At 38.3% G+C, this 22321-nt stretch overlaps 1 protein-coding gene across 2 annotated transcripts in view; it reads right to left on the bottom strand.

Annotated features, from left to right (window-relative positions):
- The window catches only part of TMEM2 (transmembrane protein 2), a 71356-nt gene that overhangs the window by 21105 nt on the left and 27930 nt on the right, over positions 1–22321 (bottom strand). For both annotated transcript variants that reach the window (XM_005868323.2, XM_005868322.1), the window contains exons 6-16: positions 20461–20649; positions 18797–18966; positions 17519–17731; positions 16982–17187; positions 16773–16842; positions 12918–13046; positions 10410–10498; positions 4763–4894; positions 3474–3509; positions 2474–2629; positions 119–296 (exon numbers count right to left, since the gene is read on the bottom strand). In XM_005868323.2, the coding sequence (XP_005868385.1) occupies positions 119–296; positions 2474–2629; positions 3474–3509; positions 4763–4894; positions 10410–10498; positions 12918–13046; positions 16773–16842; positions 16982–17187; positions 17519–17731; positions 18797–18966; positions 20461–20649 (1568 nt within the window). The remainder of the gene's footprint in view (positions 1–118; positions 297–2473; positions 2630–3473; positions 3510–4762; positions 4895–10409; positions 10499–12917; positions 13047–16772; positions 16843–16981; positions 17188–17518; positions 17732–18796; positions 18967–20460; positions 20650–22321) is intronic.

The raw sequence follows: 22321 nt of genomic DNA, 5'->3' as shown, positions 1-22321 counted from the left end.
CCCCCCCAGTCATAAAGACTTGGTACGAATCCTTTGTTTCTGTCTTTGTCTTTGGGGATGTGCTACCCCTCCTCCTCCCACCACAGTAACTATATAGGAATCAAAAGGACATACTTACATGTGGACCAAACTTCACAAGGGAGAGGTTATTTCTGGGGGTTATCTGCCAGGGATTCTTCATGAGGAAGCCAATAGCACTGGTATACCTATCTGCAGTTGGCACATATTTTTTGAAAGTGCACCTGGTGAGATGAATGGGTCCATCGTAAATCTGAAAGCCTCTAATTGGGAATGTCCTGTTGAAAAACAAGAGTTTGTTTAATGCACATGGACCCGTCCCCTTAGCAGCACTTCACTGACATACTTGTTTTATAAAGACTATTCTGTACACACAAAACACAATTCTAGAATACCAAGACAAGATGCCTGATCAACTGAAATGTACACTGTAGTGGGAAAGGCAAAAAGGAAAACAAAGGATAATTACAGATAAGTGCTATGGAGACAACACATAGTAATACATTAGGTTGGGTGGGAGAGAAGCTATCTTAAAGAGAATGGAGGCCTCTCTGAAGAGGTGACTTTTGCTTCCTTGAGTCCACCAGTTAAGACCTTTTATCTGGTAACTTATATACTTTAGTTTGGGTTCCAAAATCTCTAATGTGAGAACAAAAATGAATCTGTGCTTAAAGAGAGAGAACCTCCTCTCAGGCCTCTAAATGACAGTAATAAGGTGAAATGATATGCTTAAAAGTATGAAAGTATAATTCCTGAAGGCTTTTGATGTCAAAAAGGCTAGCTAGATTGAGAAGTCGGTTTTATTCATTGTCCTCCTTTCTGTTCAAACACAAACTCCTTAATCATATATTATTAACCATAATTAATGTACAAAACCCATAACATTCTGTATCCCTTCGTTTTCTCCACTTTTAAATTCTTTGATGGCACTGCAGAGGATTTCTATAGCAACGAATTAGATTACAACTTGGCAGTGTTTTACAATATATGCTAGCAACAAAATCAAAGGGCCTTACTAAAAAGTCTATGCATCTGCATGTGTCTCTAAGGATATATCCCAAAATGGTTCTCTTCCCTAGAAAAGGTTGTACACACACAGTAAAATAAAAAACTGGATCCATGGACCAATGAGGAATCCGTTCTGGAGAATCTTCCTTAGCAAGGAAGCAACAAGCATTTTGAAATAAAACTGGAGGCCAATGTAAAATAAAAAGAATGAAATTGACTTGGCTGCCATCATACTGCAGCCCACACCCCAACCCATACAGCTCTTCTTTTATCTACACTTAAAAGAGGCAGCTATAGCCTAAATGTGAAAAGCACAGCACTGAAGCCCAAGTAACAGGGCTGAAATCCCACCTCAGCTACTTTTCTTAAGTTATTTATAAAGCGGGATGATAACAATACCTATCCCATTGGGCTCTGTGAGGATTAAGTGAATAATAAAGTATCCAGAAGGGGGCCTGATACATCATAAGTATTTAATAAATGTTAGCTATTAAAATTCCATGAAGTTCCTTTCCTAGTAGCTTCCATGGTCTTACTCACAGGAGTTCTACACAGAGCGTGGCATTAAATGAAGTATTTCTCCAACGACAAGCACACGGAGAGAGGGGCCGAGCACAGGTCACCCTCTGCTGGCAAAGCCCTTCCACCAGCCCCCACCTCCTCCCATGCCCCTGACCCACCCCAGCCCAATGTCCACATAGAATGTGTAACTAAGGGAACGGAGGCTTCCCGAAGTCTGACCCTAGTTTTTCTCCAGCTCATTTTCTCACCAGTAAGATGAGGACAACTATAAACTGTGTCTCAGAACGGAGGATGGATTAATTAGTTAATAGTTCCCTAAAAGCCCTGAAGAATCTTTCTAGTGCTGAGTGCTTTTTTAATGACTCAGATTATTTTGACAGAAAGCATGCCAAAAGTCTACCCCCGCCCCCCCTTCGACATCTGAAACACTTAATTATGCAGCCGTGGTGAGGTTTGGAGTCAGCTTTGGCATCTATCAACCCTTATTTCCTAGGACTCTTTTCAATAGGTAATTTCCTTTTTCCAGTGGCTATTTCTAAAAACCAACATCACAATTTGAGGGAAAACTGACCTAATGTCATAGTTTACAGTTTGGCAACTTTCTGTGGCTCAAGAAAGAAAGGGAAAAAAAAAATCACCAGCTTATATAAAGCCTTAACTAAGAAATGAAAAAAAAAAAAGATAGGTTTCTTCATCCTAAAATTATTAATGAAATCCAGAATTATTATTAATGCTCCAGATTTTTAGAGTATAATACACAAATACTAAATGATAATAACAATAACAGTTATAATAATAATAAAATAAGGTGGGAAAAATATCAGAGTGGGAACCAATCATGAGGAATTATTACAGAAACTTCCATAAGGATTAGGTTTTCACTTATTATTTCAATTTAACTCTCCACTGCCAAAGCAATGCTTACCTATTCCTGGGTAATGTCCGAGACTTCTGGTCGATTCCTCCCAGGCCTACATACTTGTTCTGACCACCCTGAAAGCCGTAATTCCTACTTTCTCCGACAAAGAGAGATTCAGATACCTCCTGGCTAGAACCTTCATCACTTGGAAAGCTTCCATCACTGTTAAAACGAAAATAACCGTCAACCACACAGTCCTAGAAAATGTATATTGACCCTCAAATAAAGGCAAGGTACAACTCAAATAGCTAAAAATTTTCAAAGCAGCCAGTAGCTTTTACTAATACATACTGAGTCACCAGAAAGTACCTCTAAACTGTAAACATACCTCTTATAAATTGATACAAATTAATTATATTGTAAATGAGTGGTTTTCAAATTAGGTTGAAATAAGTGAAATTTAATTTAGCAGCAACAACTGATTATTTTATTCTCAAGCAACAGTACTGTGAACAGGGAGAATAAACTTGCCCTGAATACAACAATTAGAATCTAATGTTTAAGATTTAAGATGGAAGTGAGAGTAAGTGACCTGGAGAATAATATTTAACACAAAAAGTCCAGTTCTTAAAGACCACTGAGAAATTTGACCAACTTCGAAGAAAGAAAATATTTAATGTGCTCCCAACTTTTACTCCCTTCCTTTTTATTCCCATAATTTTTAAGATCTTTAATCTAATGCTCAAGTGTTTTCTTCCAAGCAAAAAAACGTAAGTCTACCCTTCTGTGGAATTCCAGCTATATTAACCTACTACTTTGGCATGAATTCAACTGATCATTAAAAATGTATTTTTGACCCTCAAGTGGTAACAGGAAGCAGGTGCTAATTTATTTTAATGATAATAAATGTATAACATTATGGTGTATTATCCAAAAAAATTAAATAAGCTTTAGAAATCAAGGGTTACTTTACCTACAGCTTTAAAATAATCAGAAGTAATAAGTAAATGAATAAATAAATAATAAATAAAATCATCAGAGAAGTATTTTTAAAGTAATTACAAACCTGGCAAAGGTTAATCCTATTCCATTATCTGCAAATCTGTAAGAAAAAAAGAGATGACGTAAGACTTTAACTTACCACATCATGTAAGAAGAGATTCCAATGTTTACTCTTCAAGACCACAAAAATTAAGTTTCACTTCCCAATAACGAAAAGCACAGACTCCACAGTGAAGGCACCTGGTTCAAATCTCAGCTTTGCCAATGACCAGCTGTGTGACCTTGGGCATATTACTCAACTGGACTCTCCCTCAGTTTTCTCAACTATATCTTAAAATAATAAGTTAACAACCTGCCTCATAGGACACTTAAGAGCATTACACATACTAATTAATTTCAACCATTTAGGTATAGGGGTGGGAAACCTTTTTTCTCCCAAGGGCCATTTGGATATTTGTAACATCATTCACGGGCCATACAAAATTATCAACTTAAAAATGAGCCAGCTATATTTGGTCAAACATTTAATTAACTGACTCCTAATGCGTTGGCAGGGCCAAACCAAATGACTTCATGGGCCATCCCCCACCCGATAGAACAATGGCTGGCACATAGCAAGGAGCATATAAGTGTTAGCTGGAACTTGTTATTTTTATAATTTTACTTTTAAAAACAATTAGATCATGGTAGTCTCTTCTAAACTTTTCAACATTAATACCCAAGCTATTTCTACAATTTAATATAATATCATTTCTTTGCACGAAAAAAGACAGAGATGATAAAATGCCAAGAAGCTAATGTCACTGCCAGCCAGAAAACAATGTTTTTCTAGACTCTTGAACACCAAATCTTAGCTCAATATACATCAGACTTCCAAAATTATACAGATGGGAAAAAGCGAGATGCTTACTGCCTCAAGTCATATTAAGACATAAGTCAACACACTTACTAAGGTGAAATTTACAACTTTTGTTTTGAATGGCAGTAAGAGAGCATCAAAAAACCTGGAGTTTCCAAGAGGAAGGGAAAAAAAATCCAGCTGGTTTCAAAATCTTTATTTAGCTCTCTGACATAGACCCTGTTTGTTACATAAAGTTTCTGTTCAATCTCATCAGAAAACGTTCATGTCACCAGACAAGTTCAGGTCCAATAAAAGCAGCCGAATGAGACGATTCCAAACATTTGCAGTCTGTTAATGCTAGCAAACTTCCTCGGAGCTTGTCCTGTCTATTAGTAACAATAATATGATTCCAGAAACTATCACTGTATTTTCAGTCTGCTGGGTTTTTCAAAATAGCCTTAAAAATAAATACACCAGTGCCACCAGATAATAACTTTGTAGAGAATACCCACGCTGAATTCTGGACGACAATGTCTCCCCCTCGGACCCAGGCTCCATGGTCATTATTTTTAAAAGCAATGAGCCTGTCAATTAAAGCAGCAACGCGTGGCTTTTCAGGGTCACCATCCTGATGAGGCCGAAACCTTGGGATTGAAAAAAAAAAGGACTTTTTAAAAAAGTAATAAAAAGGTAATGGCTATCAGCTATTTACAACTGCACACTTAAGTGTCAAAAAAGGTTTAAATTTGACCGAAACCAAAGAAGTAAAAGACAAACAAAGAAAAACCCACCCAAAAATCTCTTAAGATACAACTTAAATACTTGTATATTAAATATTGGGAAAAATAATTACATTTATTTATATAAGTTTATGTAAATAAGAATTGCTTTCATATCTTCTTACTTTTTTAAATCAACATATTATGGACTGGCTACTGCAGAACATTGTAAACACTAACAAACCTCAGACCAGGAAAACTGGCAAGTTTTTATGAATTCTTAAGATCTGTAATACTAATATAAACTTACTGAATAAATTATTCATATATTTTAACATACATATATTTGAACTGAAAACTGTTATTTTAGTTGTATGTTGGTGATATGTCTTAGATATAAAGATAAAACTGGGTTTACTATCTTAAGAAGGCCTAAATTTAAAATACATTGTATTTAATTAACTTATTAATTATAAAAACTAAATTGTACCTTTGCTTTTTCTCCCTTCTAAAATACTTATCAGGACCTTAATGAAAAGGTCAAAAAAATGGTGTCAAAACTATCCTATATAATAAACGCCTAATATGCTAAGTATCCTGTCGTCCAGTCATCTGTTCAACCAATCAAAGCATAATATGCTAATGATATGCTAAGGATGCTCAACTGCTCGCTATGACCTGCACTGACCACCAGGGGGCAGATGCTCCGACCAGTAGGTTAGCTTGCTGCTGGGGTCTGGCCGATCGGGACTGAGCGAGATGGGCCAGACACTCCCTGGAGCCCTCCCTCGGTCCCTCCCTGGCTGGCCAACCTCCTGTGTCCCTCCCGGGCCCCAATCGTACACTGGTGGGGTCCCTTGGTCTGGCCTGCACCCCCTCACAATCTGGGACCCCTCAGGGGATGTTGGAGAGCCAGTTTCAGCCCAATCCCCCAGGCCAGCCCGAGAGACCCCACTGGTACACAAATTCGTGCATCGGGCCTCTAGTCCTCCATAACAACTCAAATAAATAATACCATAAGGCCACCTATTTTGTAGAAAATCATTTCTAAGTTTTACAAAGCTGCAAGGAGGGGGGTGGGAGGGCAGACAGCAGAGCACTAAACAGCTTTTCAAAACCAATTTAGCAAGTTGAGCTTTTCATACAATCAAGAATCATCATTTGTACAAACGCTACTACCAGTTGCTGGCACACAGTAGGTGCTCACTAAATGTGTATGATGGGAGAAGAGCTATGCACAGAGAAGAGCAAGTACAAAGGCCCTTAGGCACGAGTGAGCTTGGCATGTTTAGGGAACTATCACTTTGGCTGGAGAGTAAGAAGCGAAGCGGGAGAGGACATAAAGGTGGGCATGCACCAGGCAAGGATGCAATTCTTTATTCTAAATGCAGCTGGAAAAGCAGAGAGTAGAATGGTGGTTGCCAGAGACTGGGTAAGGAGGAAATAGGCAGGAGATGGTCAAAGGGTACAAAGTTTTAATTATGCAAGATAAATAAACTCTAGAGATTTACCAAACCGAATAGTGCTTATAGCTAAAAATACTATATTGTATCCCGTAAAATTTGCTAAGAGAGTATACTAGTATCTTATGATAAGTATTGTGATTAGAAAAAATATTTTTAAATTAAAGAAATAATAATAACATCCCTAGATGGTTTGGCTCAATGGATAGAGCGTTGGCCTGAGGTCTGAAAGGTTCCGGTCAAGGTTCCGGTTTGCAGGCTCGAACCCCAGTAGGAGGAGTGCAGGAGAGAGCTGATCAATGATTCTCTCTCATCATTGATGTTTCTATCTCTCTCTCTCCCTTCCTCTCTGAAATCAACAAAAATATATTTTTTTAAAAAAGGAAGTAATAATAATAAAGGAGTTAGGAAGAAATTTGGGGAGATAAATAGAGAGGTTTATGGCCTTGATAGTGGTAATGATTTCATGGGAGTGTACTTATACCCAAACTCAGCAAGTTACATACATTAAATATGCACAACTTTGTCCATGTTAACCACACCTCAATAAAGTGAATAGATAGAAACATATATAGATAGATGTGATGAAAAGTGTCATCAGAAACACGGAATCAGGAAGGTGATATGACCAGATTTCTTTCTTTTTTTTAACTGGTCACTAGCTGCTACTTGGTGCAAGGATTGTAGAGAATGGACTATAGAAAGACCAGTCTGGAAAGCATTATATCCACCCTTAGATTGTGTATATGACCCCTTACACTAAACAACTCTAATCTAAGGGGTAAAAAATCTGATTCGGAGCCATCACCCACTCTTCTGGCATTGTAGTTGCTGCCAAACAGCTTTGTAGTCATTATATAATGTCAAGCAGATGGAAAAATTCTGGAAAGAAAACTACGCAATGTTCTAAAAAGAAAGCCAAAAAAAAAAAGTACCAATAAAACATCTGATTCTCTGCTGTAGCCATCTCATTTTTTCTGAAATTCCTATCTATATAAATCAATTGTTGACCATTTCCTGGGAAACCCTTTCTTTTCATCCTCTACCCAACTTGGTGTGCAAAAAAGTCAACTTTCCCAATTTCTCGTCATCCTCATTTATGAACTTTCAGCACCCTTCTCAACCTTCTCCCTTAATTGTCCTCTGCTTTAAATGTACTTGTTGGCTCTCATGCTATTTCACTTTTCGATGAAATTTCCCAATCTCAAAACCAAGAATTTTCTTGAGTTAAAATTTCCCATCTTTGGATTCCTGTAATTTCACATTTTTAAAACATACGGAAAGGCTCATCTGATTAACTATTGAGTCAACTTCCCCTGTGATGAACAGACTGATTAATTTCTGGATTCCATGGGCCCGACGTCTAATTCACTGGCTGGCTTATTACTCACTTGTATTAGAGTTTTATCATTTTTACTCATGTCTGGACTTCATGAATGCATTTGGGCATATTCTTTACATTAGTTTAAACAAAATTAAATGTATACACCAGTTGCCAAATGTCTTGTTACACTCTTTTATAATCAATTCTTTTCAATAACAACTTTCAAATGGAGTCTAATTCCTTGCCAAGATGTATGCAAACCAATAGACACAGACAACAGTGTGGTAATAGCCAGAGGGAAGTGGGGACAGGGGCTGGGTGGAGGTGGGCAAAGGGACGGGGAGGAATGGGGACATCTGTAATAGTGTCAACAATAAAGGAAAAAAATGTATGCATTTAAAAACTGGTAAGAGAACTAATAGACAACAGAGGAAAAAGTACCATTATCATAATATCAAATACACATACCCTATAAAAAACTTCTTGGACTATTAAGAATAGATTGTTTTATTGTCAGGTCGAATTAAAATATCAATGGATTCTAAAATATATTTCCACATCCATCCATTCATCCCCATACACACATTTTTTAAGGCAGGGAAGGGAGTCAATTTTGTTGTGTTTAGGATTTTTCTATTAATACTAACTTAGCAACGAACACATACCAGTTATAATAAACTCTTTCAAACTAAAAAAGTAGCAGTGACCACCTAGCAAAGATTTCTTTGTTTTGTCAAATAATATTCCCTTCTTTTTAAAATATATTTTTATTTATTTCAGAGAGGGAGAGAGAGAGAGAAACATTGATCGGCTGCCTCCTACACACCCCCTACTGGGGATTAAGCCCACAACCCAGGCCTATGCTCTGATCAGGAATCAAACCTTGACCTCCTGGTTCATAGGTCAACACTCAACCACTGAGTCACACCAGCCAAGCAATATTCCCTTCTTGTTTCATAAGTTGTCATCATCTCTTTGCTCCGTTTTCTTTTTTTAATATATGTTTACTGATTTCAGAGAGGAAGGGAGAGGGAGAGAAAGATAGAAACATCTATGATGAGAGAGAATCATTGATCAGCTGCCTCCTGCACACCCCATACTGGGGATCAAGCCTACAACCCAGGCATGTGCCCCAACTGGGAATCGAACCGGGAATCAAACAGTGACCTCCCAGTTCATAGGTGGACAGTCAACCACCCAGCTACACCAGCAGGGCTCCTTTTTCATCTTTAGTTTATTTCTTCTAGTTTTCACTTTCACATCTTGTTCAGCTATAAGGTATCAATCAGTACCTATGTTTAATTTAATAATGCCCTCAGTTTTGCAGCTTCTCAAATGCTGTCTAATCATTGCTTTAAAATATTTCAGGCTCAACTTGACCTTTAAGAAATCCTGATGAGTAATTTTTCTAAGTATACTTTCCCCAGGTTTCTCCTGACCTCACTCATGCCTTACCACTGTGTCACAAGCATCCTGCCTCACACTTAAATTGCCTCATTGACCTCTGCCTCCCCCCCTCTGACCTACAGGTGGCTTCTAATAATAAGCCTGGCGTCCTTTTGCTTAAATGTCTAGCAACAGACCCTAGCACCCTTTCAACATCTTAAGTCGGTCAATCACCTTGAAGGATAAAAAATAACATCGACACAGTTCCTACTGAATATGACTTTATGTTGCCATCTTTTCCAGAAAGATGGAAAGGGTATTTTTTATTTTTAGGTTGACACTATTACAGATGTCCCTCCTTCTCCCCCCGCATGGTCCACCTCCACCCACCCCTGCCACCCCTCCCCTGACCTTCACCACTCTGCCATGTGTGTCCAGGGCCTATGTATACATGTTCTTTGGCTACTCTCTTCCCTTTCTTTTATCCAGTCCCCTCTCACTCTCCCCTCTCACCTGTCAGTCTGCTCCATGTATCCATGCCTCTGGTTCTATTTTATTCATCAGTTTATTTTGTTCATTCGATTCCACATATAAATGAGATCACATGGTATTTGTCTTTCTCTGACAGGCTTATTTTGCTTAGCATAATAATCTCCAGGTCAGAAAACCGTATTTCTATTGGAGACGTTTTATTTCTTTTGGCTCTCATATACAGCATGTAAAAGAACTTGGTTGAAAGGCTGATCCACAGCCCAACCACGTTCTGTGGTTATAAAGGAGAATAACATAGAGCCCAGCTATGAGGTGAATCTGAGACTACAAATGACTAAACCAGAACTAGCTTGATCATCACGTTTAAGACCTTTCCCTTTGAAACAGATTCAATCAATGTTCCATTTTGACCACTGACCATAAATTCTGTATGCCTTGATTTTCAGGGATTACACTAAAATATTTAAGCTTAACTTGTATTTTAATGAATCATGTTCTACTTTAGGCCAAATTTGGACCCTTTTTCAACATCTCTCTCTTTTTCTTGCTCTTTCTGCAACTCTAACATCAACTTACAACTGTGAAAAGGGGATAACATTAAAAAGCCCTGCCACAGGACTTAGGACAACAGAATAAATATTTTTCCAAAACCCTCCTACAAATCTTGAGAACTTCATTTTCAATGTGTTACTGGAGAAAAGAACATAATAGCTTAACTCAGAAAGTTTTGCTTTGGCAAAATAAGCTTGAGTGTGATTTAAAGTGACTACTCTACCTTGCATTGTTATCCAAACAGAGGTATTCCCGAGGATCAGCAGCACTAGCAATGGTTGTTTTGACACCTTTGTCAATAAATAAGCCAGCCTGGAAAATATAATAATGGACCGAAATAAATATAAATCCCAAGTTATAGCTATGTATATAATGATTCATAAAAATAAGGTTTAGATTATTGCATCAATGACAAAAAAGAGCAGGAAGGAATAAACAGCAAAGCACAGGTTATCATGAAAACAGCTACTTTCATGGATATTTTAATAATAGAACTCATTCGGTCATTTGCAAATATTTATGTAGTGCCTACCTTGTGGTAGGCACCAAGCATTATATTACACATTAACTACAAAACTACTGACACAAACTAGCAGCAAGACATGCAGTTAAGAACAATTACAATCCAATATGAGAAGCACATGATAATGGAAATGTTTGGCAGCACATAAGAAAGGAAGTGGCGTCCTACAGCTGAACTTGAAGGATGGGGAGGAATTAACCACGCCAAAGGATAGGTTGAGGATGAAGAGCAGGGAGTGGGTGGGAAGCAGCTAAAGAACCCAGAGGAAAGTATCCAAGGGAGTAGTTTATACAAAAAGTCTGAAGATGAGACAGGGCATAGAACATCCGAGAGCAACAACAACAACAAAATCTTAGATGGGCTGACAGGAAATGTATGGAGGGAGGAAAGGTAAGGAAAAAGGAGAAAGACACAAATGCCAGATGATGCAGAGCTGATACACCAAAGAGTCAAGACAATGGGACTTTTAATAAAAGCAATATAATCAACTGCATTTTAAGAAAGAATACCCCAACTGCAAGACGGGTAAGATTGAAAAGAGCCAAGAAAGGAGGTAAGAGATAAGGTAGAAGTCGATGGCAGTAACCCAGTGACCCACAAGAGAAACAAAGATGACCTAGACTGGCAATAGTAACAGGGAACAATAATAGAGTGAAAATTCTTTATAAAGTAGTATTGACACCATTTAGGAATGAATAAAATGTCTAAGAGGGAGGGGGAGGGATTAATTAAGGTTCATGTGTTTTTAGTCTGGGCAGTTAGGTGGCTAGTGGTTTCATTCACAGAAACACGAATGGGAATGGGTCTGCTGATAAAAGTAAGGATTTTAGTTTTGAACACATTTTATTTATGTGTCCCTGAAACACCCAAATCATACTCAGTAGGCAGTCACACAGATGTGACTGACCTGGACTAGATTTGGGATAGTCAGTCCCAAATTTAACAAATTAAACCTAATCATACACTCATTATTTAGATCTAATTATTTAGACCTAATTAATAAACTAGAAAACTATATGGCCTCATGAGACATGATGTTAAAAAATTAATTGGAATGAGGTGTTTTTTTATACCACCTATAATCAGAAAATTTCGCAGACTTCCACCTTGAAACGCTACTTTCACCAAAAATTATCGTTCATCGAGTCAGCTCACAAAAATCATAATTCCGTGTAAAGTTTTTTTCCTCTCTCAAGTCTTCATCAAGTGATTCTAAGCTCTTCAAATTATAACACACTCGGGTTTTTAAAGGAACCTCTGTGGGTGGGAAGAGAGCAACCAATGAACTTGTGTGTGTGTGTGTGTGTGTGTGTGTGTGTGCGTGTGTATTACCCATGGACACAGACAATAGGGTGGTGAAGGCCTAGGGTGGAGGGTGGGAGTGGGCTAGAAGAGGTCAAGGGGGGAAAAAAGGGAACATATATAATACTTTCAACAATACAGATTTAAAAAAAAAAAAAAGGATCCTCTGAGTACCATAAAGGGAAAGTATCCACTGAACTGCGATGTGGACCGCATTAGGATAAAGAATCTGGGCACCATATCATACAACGAAAATATCAAAGTGCCTGTGAGCACCAAATGAGCCAGATGTATTTATCACCAGCTGGTGAGGGATGAGTGCCAAATACCATGGAAACCGGAGCTCCTAAATGACCTTTACTTGACCTGTATCATTTTAAATTAGGTCAAACATTCTTCAACAGTACTTCCCTATTTACATAATTCGCATTAAATACCCACAGGACACTTCATCAGCACTTAGAGAGAAAATCTGTTTTTTAATCCTTAGAAGCACATTATCTAAGCAGCAGTTGCCAACCTTTCGGACCACCGGTTGGCGACCGCTGAATGTGTGCATCCCTAGACACATATAATGACATTAAAGCCTGGAAAGAAGGAGGAAGGAGGAGGACGAAGACTCATGAATCAAGTCCATTATAACTTCCGACTGCATGAGCATGTGTGTGTTAGCATATATTCCTGTGAGTTATTCAGACTGCATATGCATGTATGTTAGGGTATATTCCTGTGTGTGTAAACAGAAAACTGTATAGATAGCCTTCATATGCAAGAGCTAGGAGTATGCTTTTTTAATCTCTGATGACAAGGTCTATCTAAAAACGGACATTTCTCAGTTGTAACCACAGTAGTCTATCCTTTACCCTGGAAATCATATGTACTAACTGTTAAAGCTTGGGAACCTACCTTAAAGCTTGAATGGACCCTGTTGTTATAAAACACACCCAACGGAGTAAGTTCTGGTTTCGTTAACAGCTTCAATCCACTGGATTCCCCAGTAGGTTCCTTGTGAAATAAATACCATATTCCAGCATCCTATAATTAAAAGGGTAAGATCATTAAACGCTCCTTTTATAAAGCCACTCTGTGAAAACCCTCATAAACTAAGCACTTCACAGGCAAGTTTAATCTTTTTTAACACTAACGATTCATTGTTTCAGGTTAGGAATTGACTATAAAAAAAGTGTACACTCACTCACCTAGCACCTTCAAAGCAGTGCTATCATGCTTTGAGAAAAAAAGCAAATTTAATTTTGCTTGCAGGTCTGGACAAAAGATAGAAATAATTGGCTGACAGCAAAATTTCTTTTCAAAATAAGTTTCCCACTATTATCTACTTTAAAAAGTTGTGCAGAATTAGAAGCGAACAAGCTTTCCTTCCTTCCATGTGACCAGGACAGCATAGCCTTTTAGAAATACGGGTTTTTCTGTTTACCTTCAAACCTGATCAATAGCTGAGTCATACCTATTAACAACTATCTGCCAACATGCAGGCTCACTGGCTTCTTTCAAACAACTCCAATGTCCTTCCTGTCCCGAGGCAAATTTTTGCCAAGAAAAAAAAACCCACACCACACGCATGAATCAGGATGCTGTCTCAGCCTGGACCCTGTCCATTCAATTTCGGCATTACTGACCTTACCGGGAGCAGAACAGTTTGAAATATTCTGACACTCAAAATGAAATATAAAAACCGAAATGAAATGTTCCTAATTCCTGTGACAATTGAAAACCAGCCCAATGTGAAAGACATCTTCATATGATGGAACTTTGATTAAACAGGTTGTGGAAACATAAACTTACAGCCCAGAAAGTATGGCACTGATTCAAATATAGCAAACATTTATTTAGTGCCCACTATATGCCAGGTGTACAATAAGACTATTCACAAAGAATTCATAGTTTAATGGGAAATACAGACGGAACTAAAATATATGTAATAAGTACTATATTAGCTGTAATAAAAAGTCCTTTGGGAACATAGAGGAGAGATGAATTGTGAAAAGCCTATGTACCTATGCACCAAAATGAATGCAATAGTTAACATTTTCCCCCAAGTTTACAGATGGGTCCTAAAGCAAACTGTTCTACCCTAGCCGGGTGGCTGAGTTGATTGGAGCATTGTCCCGTACACCAACCGTTGCGGGTTCAATCCCCGGGCAGGTGCATGCACAGGAGATAGGAGAGGCAATCGATCCATCAATGTTTCTCTCTCTCTCCTCCGTCCTAAACCACACACATATCCTCAGGTGAGGATTTTTTTTAAAAGGAAGAACTGTTTTGGAAAATGTATTTACCACCTCTACTCCTTGGGGCACAAAACAGACACAGAAGAAGACATGCAGGGTTGTCTTCTTCAGACCATAGCCCTATAAACTGAGGGCACAGCAAACCCTCTAGGGTACAATGGAGTTTGGGGGTTGGGGGTGGAGGAAAGAACAAGGAGGTAGTAGCTGTTTCCTGTTAAACACTGTGGTGTCAAAACAGGTAAAGGGAGCTTTGTAAAAGGCAGTGGAAAGGTACAGGTAGAAAGGGTTTGATTGACTTTGGGAGGAAAACCCTTGCCAAGACATGAGCTTCGCTGGAACAGTTTTTCTAGAGGGAAAAGAAAGAACTCCCAAAATGAAAAGGAAGAAGAACAAACCTACGTGAAATGGGCCTTTGTTATTTTCTCAGCATGAGCCTCAATGAAGGTTTCTGGCAACCTCACCGGACACCTTCATAGACTATTTGCAATGTTTTAATCTTCAACCCACAACTTCTGAAAACAGCTGGAAGGAATCTCTGCTCTGGCTGTTCATTTGTAAAGATCCTGGGGTGAGACTGCTTATCAACATATTGGTCATCTTTACCCAAAATCTCATCTTCCAATGAGAAACTTTCAACGCAAACCCCATGTGGGACTTGACAAATATTTGATAAAAAATGAATGAATGAAAGCCTGAAATGATTAAATGTCCAGGCCTCTGGCCTGTCAAATAAGAATTTTATGTTTTATGTTTTTAGGGAAAATCACTGATGTGAATTCTACCATCACATAAAGATGCCTGTATTCTATTCATCTCAAAGAAATACTCCCTGAAAAGCAATGCTAGGCATTTCTTTCCTTTTAAAATCTTAATAGCCAATAGATATATGAATATTTAGATATTGCTGTAAAGCCCAGTTTTTTTGTACTGTAGTTTTCAGCACAGCTATAATTGTAATAGTATAATGTCTTAAAGATTCATTTTTATATTAGAAGTTAGCAGTTTTAATTCAGACTCAATTATAAACGTAAATTTCTCCAACCTTACCCAGGAGACATTTCTGCCATCCAAAAATAGTTCATTTGTTCTTTTAAGTTATTCTTATGTTTGTGAAACAATTCAAGGCACACAGTTCATTTAAGGCACACAGCAGAGTTTAGCTGCTTTACCAAGGAGGTGAAATCCCCAAGTGCATACAATTAACAAAAGGATGAGCCCCTTGACCAGAGAGACTACTGTCAGTCTTCTACAGAATAATCCATTCCCATGGAGAAGAGCTAAAGCTTTCTTTCTGCATCAAAACTAAAAAATGAAATGATCAGGGCCACACTTGACTTAAATATAACCCAGAACGACTATGTATCACACACTAAAATTATACTCTGGAGATGACATGATAACCCTGGGGATTAGCTGACTGCTTCTCCTCCATTTGGCATCTGTCTTACTCAGAGATACTAACTGGCATAACTGATTTCTTTTTTCCTTGACAAGATCATTTTATTGGGAGAGTTGCAAAACTCTTTATTTAATTTTTATTATGGCCATGTCTTTTTTTCACTTAACATTGACATATCATTTCTGTCTATTATTCATTTGGTGGGCACCAGTTAAACAAGGTGAAAACCCAAAAATGGCAAGTTGAGCTAAATTTAAATGACATGACTTGATAAAATTCATAATGTAGAAATTATCGAGCATTTCCAACTAACTTCAATTTTTTTATTACAAATATTCCAGTGAAATATAAAGTCTCTTTTAAATGCTTGATTGCTTCACTGATAAAAAATAAAATGAAGTCTGGCCAGTTTGGCTAAATAGTTGAGCATCAACCCATGAACTAGGAAGTCACAGTTTGCTTCCCGGTTGGGGCACATGCCTGGGTTGTGGGCTCGATCCCCAGTGTGGGGTGTGCAGGAGGCAGATGACCAATGGTTCTTGTCATCAATGATGTTTCTCTCTCTCTCTCTCTCTCTCTCTCTCTCTCTCCCCCCCCCTTCCTCTCTGAAATCAATAAAAATATTTTTTTTAAATATATACTTTATTATGTATACTTTTAATTATGACTAGTAGCTATTGTGGGGGAGGAACAAACTTTTCTCTACCCTCAAGATAAACATGAGACAGATTAGCAAGAAAAAATAACCAAATTTAATACATACTTATGGGAACCTGCATACAGGAGTGAGTCAAAGACCCCACGTGGAGGGGAGGCTCAAGGATGTTAAAGGAACTGAGGAATATAAGGCATCCTGAGCTAGGGATGAGCTGAGATGACGGAGGGGCTTCAAAGGGTCATTGCAGGATGATACAAGCTGGCATAATTGATTTAGAAGAAATGGAAGAAGCATCTCAGTCACATCTACTCTCAACTAGACAAGTAGTACCAGGAACCAATAGGATGTCAGAGAGAGATTGCCACGCATGGAGTTATATCCATAACGTCACATCCATATACAAGAATTTTGTAAACATGAACAGAAAAACCTGAAAGCACTTAGGTCTTATTTACCTGTGAGCCTGCAGCTGCGTTATTAATCAGATTGTTGTTGGGATGAGCAATCCAGAAAGTTGAAACAGCCCTGCAAGGCATTTTTTAAGGTGATGTAAATATTCATCATGAAATACTCTGCCCACTAAAAACTCCCCCCAAAGCTTCTTCCCCAACAGCCAAAGACCTTGACCATCACATATGAGTTCTTCTCTCTGCCAGTTACTCACATACAGTCAGTGGCGGGCACAGGGATGTAATTGCCAAACACTTTTTGTCGCATTGTGGTGCACATGGAGTTATTCCTGTCAGTGGGAAGGAGGGTGCCCGGCTTGGTGAGGAGTCCCAGATTGTGGAACAAAATATTTCTCTGTTCAACTCCATCTTCCAAGAAGAAACAATGACCCAGTGTGTCAAACCCAATGCTGTCCTTTATCTGCAGAAACATAAGTGCATAATGTCATGGGTTGCAAGATTGATTGTGGTTTAAGTAACAAGTGCTATTCAGTGTAGCCTGCTGGGTACAAATGCAGAAAAGAACTTTTCATCTTATCTGAAGGGGCAAAGTCAAATGTCAGGTTTTATTGATCTCTTAAGAGAATAATTTGGGTAGCTAAAAAGGGAGGCCTCCTTCACACAGAAAAACAGAATTCTCCCTAAAAGCAAGATAGAGTAAGGCATGTGGTGCAGAGCTCACTTCCATAAAATTGAGAAGTCATGAGATTTAAGGAGAGGTACTACTTCAATAATATGCACCCCCGGCTCACCAGCAAGCCGTCTGTCCCATGCACAGTGATGCACCGGGAGAAGCTGTGATGAATAGACAGTCCGTCCACAGATGTTCTGTGTCTGTAACCTCCCCTGTGGTCCACGTCCCCACACAGGTGAAAATGAACAGGGTACCGTCCCAGCTGCTGCTGCTGGCCCATGTGTTTCAATTCCACATAAGAAAGATGGACTGAAGTAAAATTCTTCCTTATCTGGAAGACACAGTAACCAAAATCAGATGATACATGTCATTACAGGAAAGTAGCAAAATATATTGTTTCATAGGAAATGTCAGAAGGAGATTACATACATATTAAAACATTTACTGTTTTCGCATCCTATTTTACCGGGTCCCCAGTTAATAACTTAGCAAATGCTCCTCCTTTGCATGAGTGATTGCTTTACTAGTAAAGGGCTACGGACTAATAGCATCTTATATTAACAATAAAAGGAAATGTAACCAGGAAAGCTGCAGAAATGATTTCTGTATGCAGTTTGATTTGTTCAAATATTTTGGTCAGTTCCAGTCTCATCTTGTTATTTTATTTCCATAACTTCCACAATAGTTTGAAAAAGATATTTCTAAATTGGCCCTCAATATTTTTGTTGGCATATAATATTGTTTACTTCAGTTCTTTTAAAAAATTCCTGTGATCCACAATTAAGGCATTCGATATTTTTAAACACTGGATTTTCTATCATACTACTGAAAACAAAGAAATAACATTGACCAACATTTCAGAAATTGGTGTAACAGAAATGCCGCTATTAAGTGTAGCCCACTTACTGCACAAACACTGATTTTAAGACACATGTAGCCAAAATGCAACCCAGAAGTCAAATAATTAGGATATAGAGCAAGCATACCACATAGTAAGTGCTCAAAACTTTTACAGAATAAAAATCTGCATATAAAAAATAGTTTTCCAGAAACATAGTTTGTATGTATATATTGCTTAATCATGTTTTATAAAGAACGAATTGATCCTTTCATATCAAGATTTATTTTTTGCCTCTGTATAATTCATTCTTCCCAATGTATTGATTTAATTCTTCATAAGGCAATTCTTAAAGAGCTTAACCTCAGGTCCAGGTCAACTACATGAAGATATAAACTTTCTTTTAATTACCTAAAATCTGTTCTTTGTCATTCAATAGAGAAATAAAATATGATTTCTTCTTAATAACCTTATAGATCTCATTCCAAAACTTGAAAGTTTTTTCAAATATATTTAGCAACCAAGGTTTCAAAGAACGCATCAAATCCTTCTGCCTACCGTGACATGTCCCCCAAAGGTATCATAATCAAAGAACTGGCACTGGTTTTCACCATAGCACGAATCTTCCATTTCTCCTTGGATTACAACATTCCGGGTGAGAATTCCAACCTCAGCTCTCATGTCTACACCATCTATGATCTCACCCATGTGCAGGAACTGCGGGGTTTCTGGTTGATGTGGGCAAGGGAAAAATAATATTAGAACAAAGAAAACATGGAATTTATGTCAAAAAGACAGTTGCGTTATTCTGTAACCCCAAGACATTATCAAACGTTACTGTCCACTTCCATCCAAGTTTAATACCTCAGAACCACAGAATCCCAGGAAGTAAGGGTATTAGTGATTATCTGGTTGAATCACCCACCCAATTTGACCAACTGTCAAATCCACACACAGAGCTTGCTCCTCCCTGAAGTAGCTCAATCCTCCCTTAATCTGGAAACAATAATCTGGAATCTACTGAAGAATCCAGATTCTCTCTCCCTATCCATATGCTTTTGTCCCACCCCCGTGAGGACACATGAAAAACCAAATGTACGGTGAGTCCAGAAAAACTAATGGTTTTATTGATGTTGATAACAGGGCGTGAGTTGTTTTTGTTTCTACTTCAAAGCTGAAGTAGTCTGCATTTGCACATTAATAGCACAAAAACTACCATCTTTTCTTTCCTACCTCTTTCTATTTTAATATTATGCATTCTTTTAAGTTCCCACTTTGATTGGAAATTTAGAAACTCTTTAATAATGAGCTCCTCTCTGATGTTTTTATTATATAAACTCAAGGGAGAAAATAAAAGTAAATCAAGGAGTTGAGATCATGGAGATTCATTATCATGTAGACTTGTTAACAGCAGTGGGAATTTCCAAACAAAATCAATGCCAGATGGTATCGTAGTTTTCTGCGTTTTTCTGTTTTCGGCTTATGCCCTGTGTTATCAAGAAGGAAAAGTACAACACTGAAACACAGAGGAAAAGTGCCAAGCGAGCCAATCATCCTGCTTTATTTTAAAGCAAAAAAGTTTCCCTTAAACTCCAAAGCTCTAAATCACTCACTGAGTGAGTACTTATCAAATAGTTACTGTAAGTTTTTGAGTACAGAAGCAAGGAAAGCAATATAACAAGTGAAATACACAATGAAGTTCATAACTGAGGCAATGCATGAAGAAGCTTTGCCGACTGTCAGGCTCAGAATAAGTAACCAACAAATGTCAGCCATTCTTTCTAAACAGTTTACAGTGACAATCTTATTGGGCACTGCTCTCCCTCAAAAGATGTACAAGTGAAAATTATGATAGGGAATATAGTCTTCTTAAAATACTTTTTTGGTTCCATTTTAAATATTAATAAGATCTACTTTTTGCGAAGGAAGTAGGCACTCAAAAACCACAGGATTTTTTTTTTAATTAAGGAGATAAATTTCCATTAAAAAATGAATCTAGTCGAATGGCTGGGTTTACTATTACTTGACAGTTTAAAAAGAAGTTGGAAAGAACCTTAGAAAACAATTGATCCACCATGTCTTCATCTTTTATTAAACAATGGAACAGGCATGAAACATGGTGATGGTGGTGATGATGGTGATTGTGGGGGAACATATAACTCCAGGAATCAAATCCCAAGAAAAGAGTGTTTCCCAAAAAAGCATTCTGCGCAGCTGGATACCTTTGACTTTGACCTGGAAACGGCTGCACTCGGGACAGGGGAGCAGCGTGAATTCCTCGGCCTGGTACATGGAGTAGTCTGTGCTTGCAACCACGATCTGGTCTCCGGGTTTCCAGCTACTGACGTCATCAAGCAGGTGAAGCTTCACGCCATCCACGACTTCCACCCGGAAACCTGAAAGAGAAACACCTAAACCAGAAAGAAAGAAAGCGATGCATTAGCAGGAGTTTTTTGTTTTTTTCCCCCCACCTAATGAGGACCTAACACCTAAACCAGAAAGAAAGAAAGCGATGCATTAGCGGAAGTTTTTTTTCTCCTAATGTGGACCCTCTCACTGATGAACAAATTGACAGTCACGATAAACACAAGTCAGCACATTTTTACTAATGGTCACCATGTGGAAGTCACTCTGTAGATATTAATGAGTGAAAGATGCAAACACAGATCCCTGCCATGAGGAGAGAGCCCATCCACCCCTGACCAGAATGTAACATGCTGATCAGGTGCTCCTTTAAGACAGTGACTCTAAGGCAGCGGTCGCCAACCTTTCGGACCTCATGGACCACCAGTGGTCCGGACCACCGGTTGGCGACCGCTGCTCTAAAGGACCATGATGGGAGTGAAAAAACACCTCTACTAAGTCGGGGGAATCAAAAGGATGGAAATTCAGACATGGCACGAGGAATAATACAGTTCTCCTTATAGTCTTGAGCCATCTATCCTGATAAAACCAAATCTGAGCAAGTCTCAGATTCTGTTCCTTTAGACCAGGGGTGGGCAAACTTTTTGACTCGAGGGCCACAATGGGTTCTTAAACTGGACCGGAGGGCCGGAACAAAAGCATGGATGGAGTGTTTGTGTGAACTAATATAAATTCAAAGTAAACATCATTACATAAAAGGGTACGGTCTTTTTTTTTTTTTTAGTTTTATTCATTTCAAACGGGCCGAGGTTTGCCCACGGCTGCTTTAGACTGTGATCTACTCTGCTTTTCAGTGTCTACCAGGCACCAAATAAATAGATACCTTATAAATGTAAAGTGCATTTTTAATATGTTTATTGAGTCCAGATACTAAAGCACATCATGGAATGTTGTCCAAATAATAACTAACAATAACAATAGCTAAAATGTTGAAGACTTCACAAACATAATAACCTTTCGTGAAAGCAACTATGAGAGATAGGCACTGTTATATGTATGAGATGAAGAAACCAAAGGTCAGGGAGTTTGAATAACAGCCAAAAGATGGTAGAGCCAATTTTTTAACCTCTATATGATTCTGCCTTCCCAAGAATCAAAACAGACAGGTAAAGAACAAAGGTAATAAAAAACTTCATGGCAACAACAATCCTTACCCAAAATTTCATATTCTTACCCAAAACAATTATCTTAAAAAAGGCAACTAAATATTAACGTTTTTCATAAAAATTTTACGTAAATTTCAATAATGCTTTTAAAAAATGACAAGGATGATTTTAAGCAAAAATGCTTTTAAGAAAACTAGATTATCCTGGCCAGTGTGGCTCAGTTGGTTTGAGCGTCATCCTGTATACCAAAAGGCAACAGGTTTGATTCCAGTCAGGGCACACACCCAGGTTGTGGGGTTTGATCCCCGGGGGGGCATGCACGGGAGTCAAAGTGTTGCCCTGGCTCAGTATACAGAGTGTCGATCTGCAGACTCAAGGGTCCTGGGTTCGATTCTGGTCAAGGGCACATGCCCAGGTTGCGAGCTCAGTCCCCAGTAGGGGGCATGCAGGAGGCAGCCAATCAATGATTCTCTGTCATCATTGGTGTTTCTATCTCTCTCTTCCTCTCTGAAATCAATAAAAATATATTTTTTAAAAAATTAAAAGTCTTGTG

The sequence above is a fragment of the Myotis brandtii genome, unplaced genomic scaffold (assembly GCF_000412655.1).
Source record: "Myotis brandtii unplaced genomic scaffold, ASM41265v1 scaffold266, whole genome shotgun sequence".
Classification (NCBI taxonomy): Eukaryota; Metazoa; Chordata; class Mammalia; order Chiroptera; family Vespertilionidae; genus Myotis; species Myotis brandtii.
This window is presented reverse-complemented; position numbering and strand designations above follow the sequence as displayed.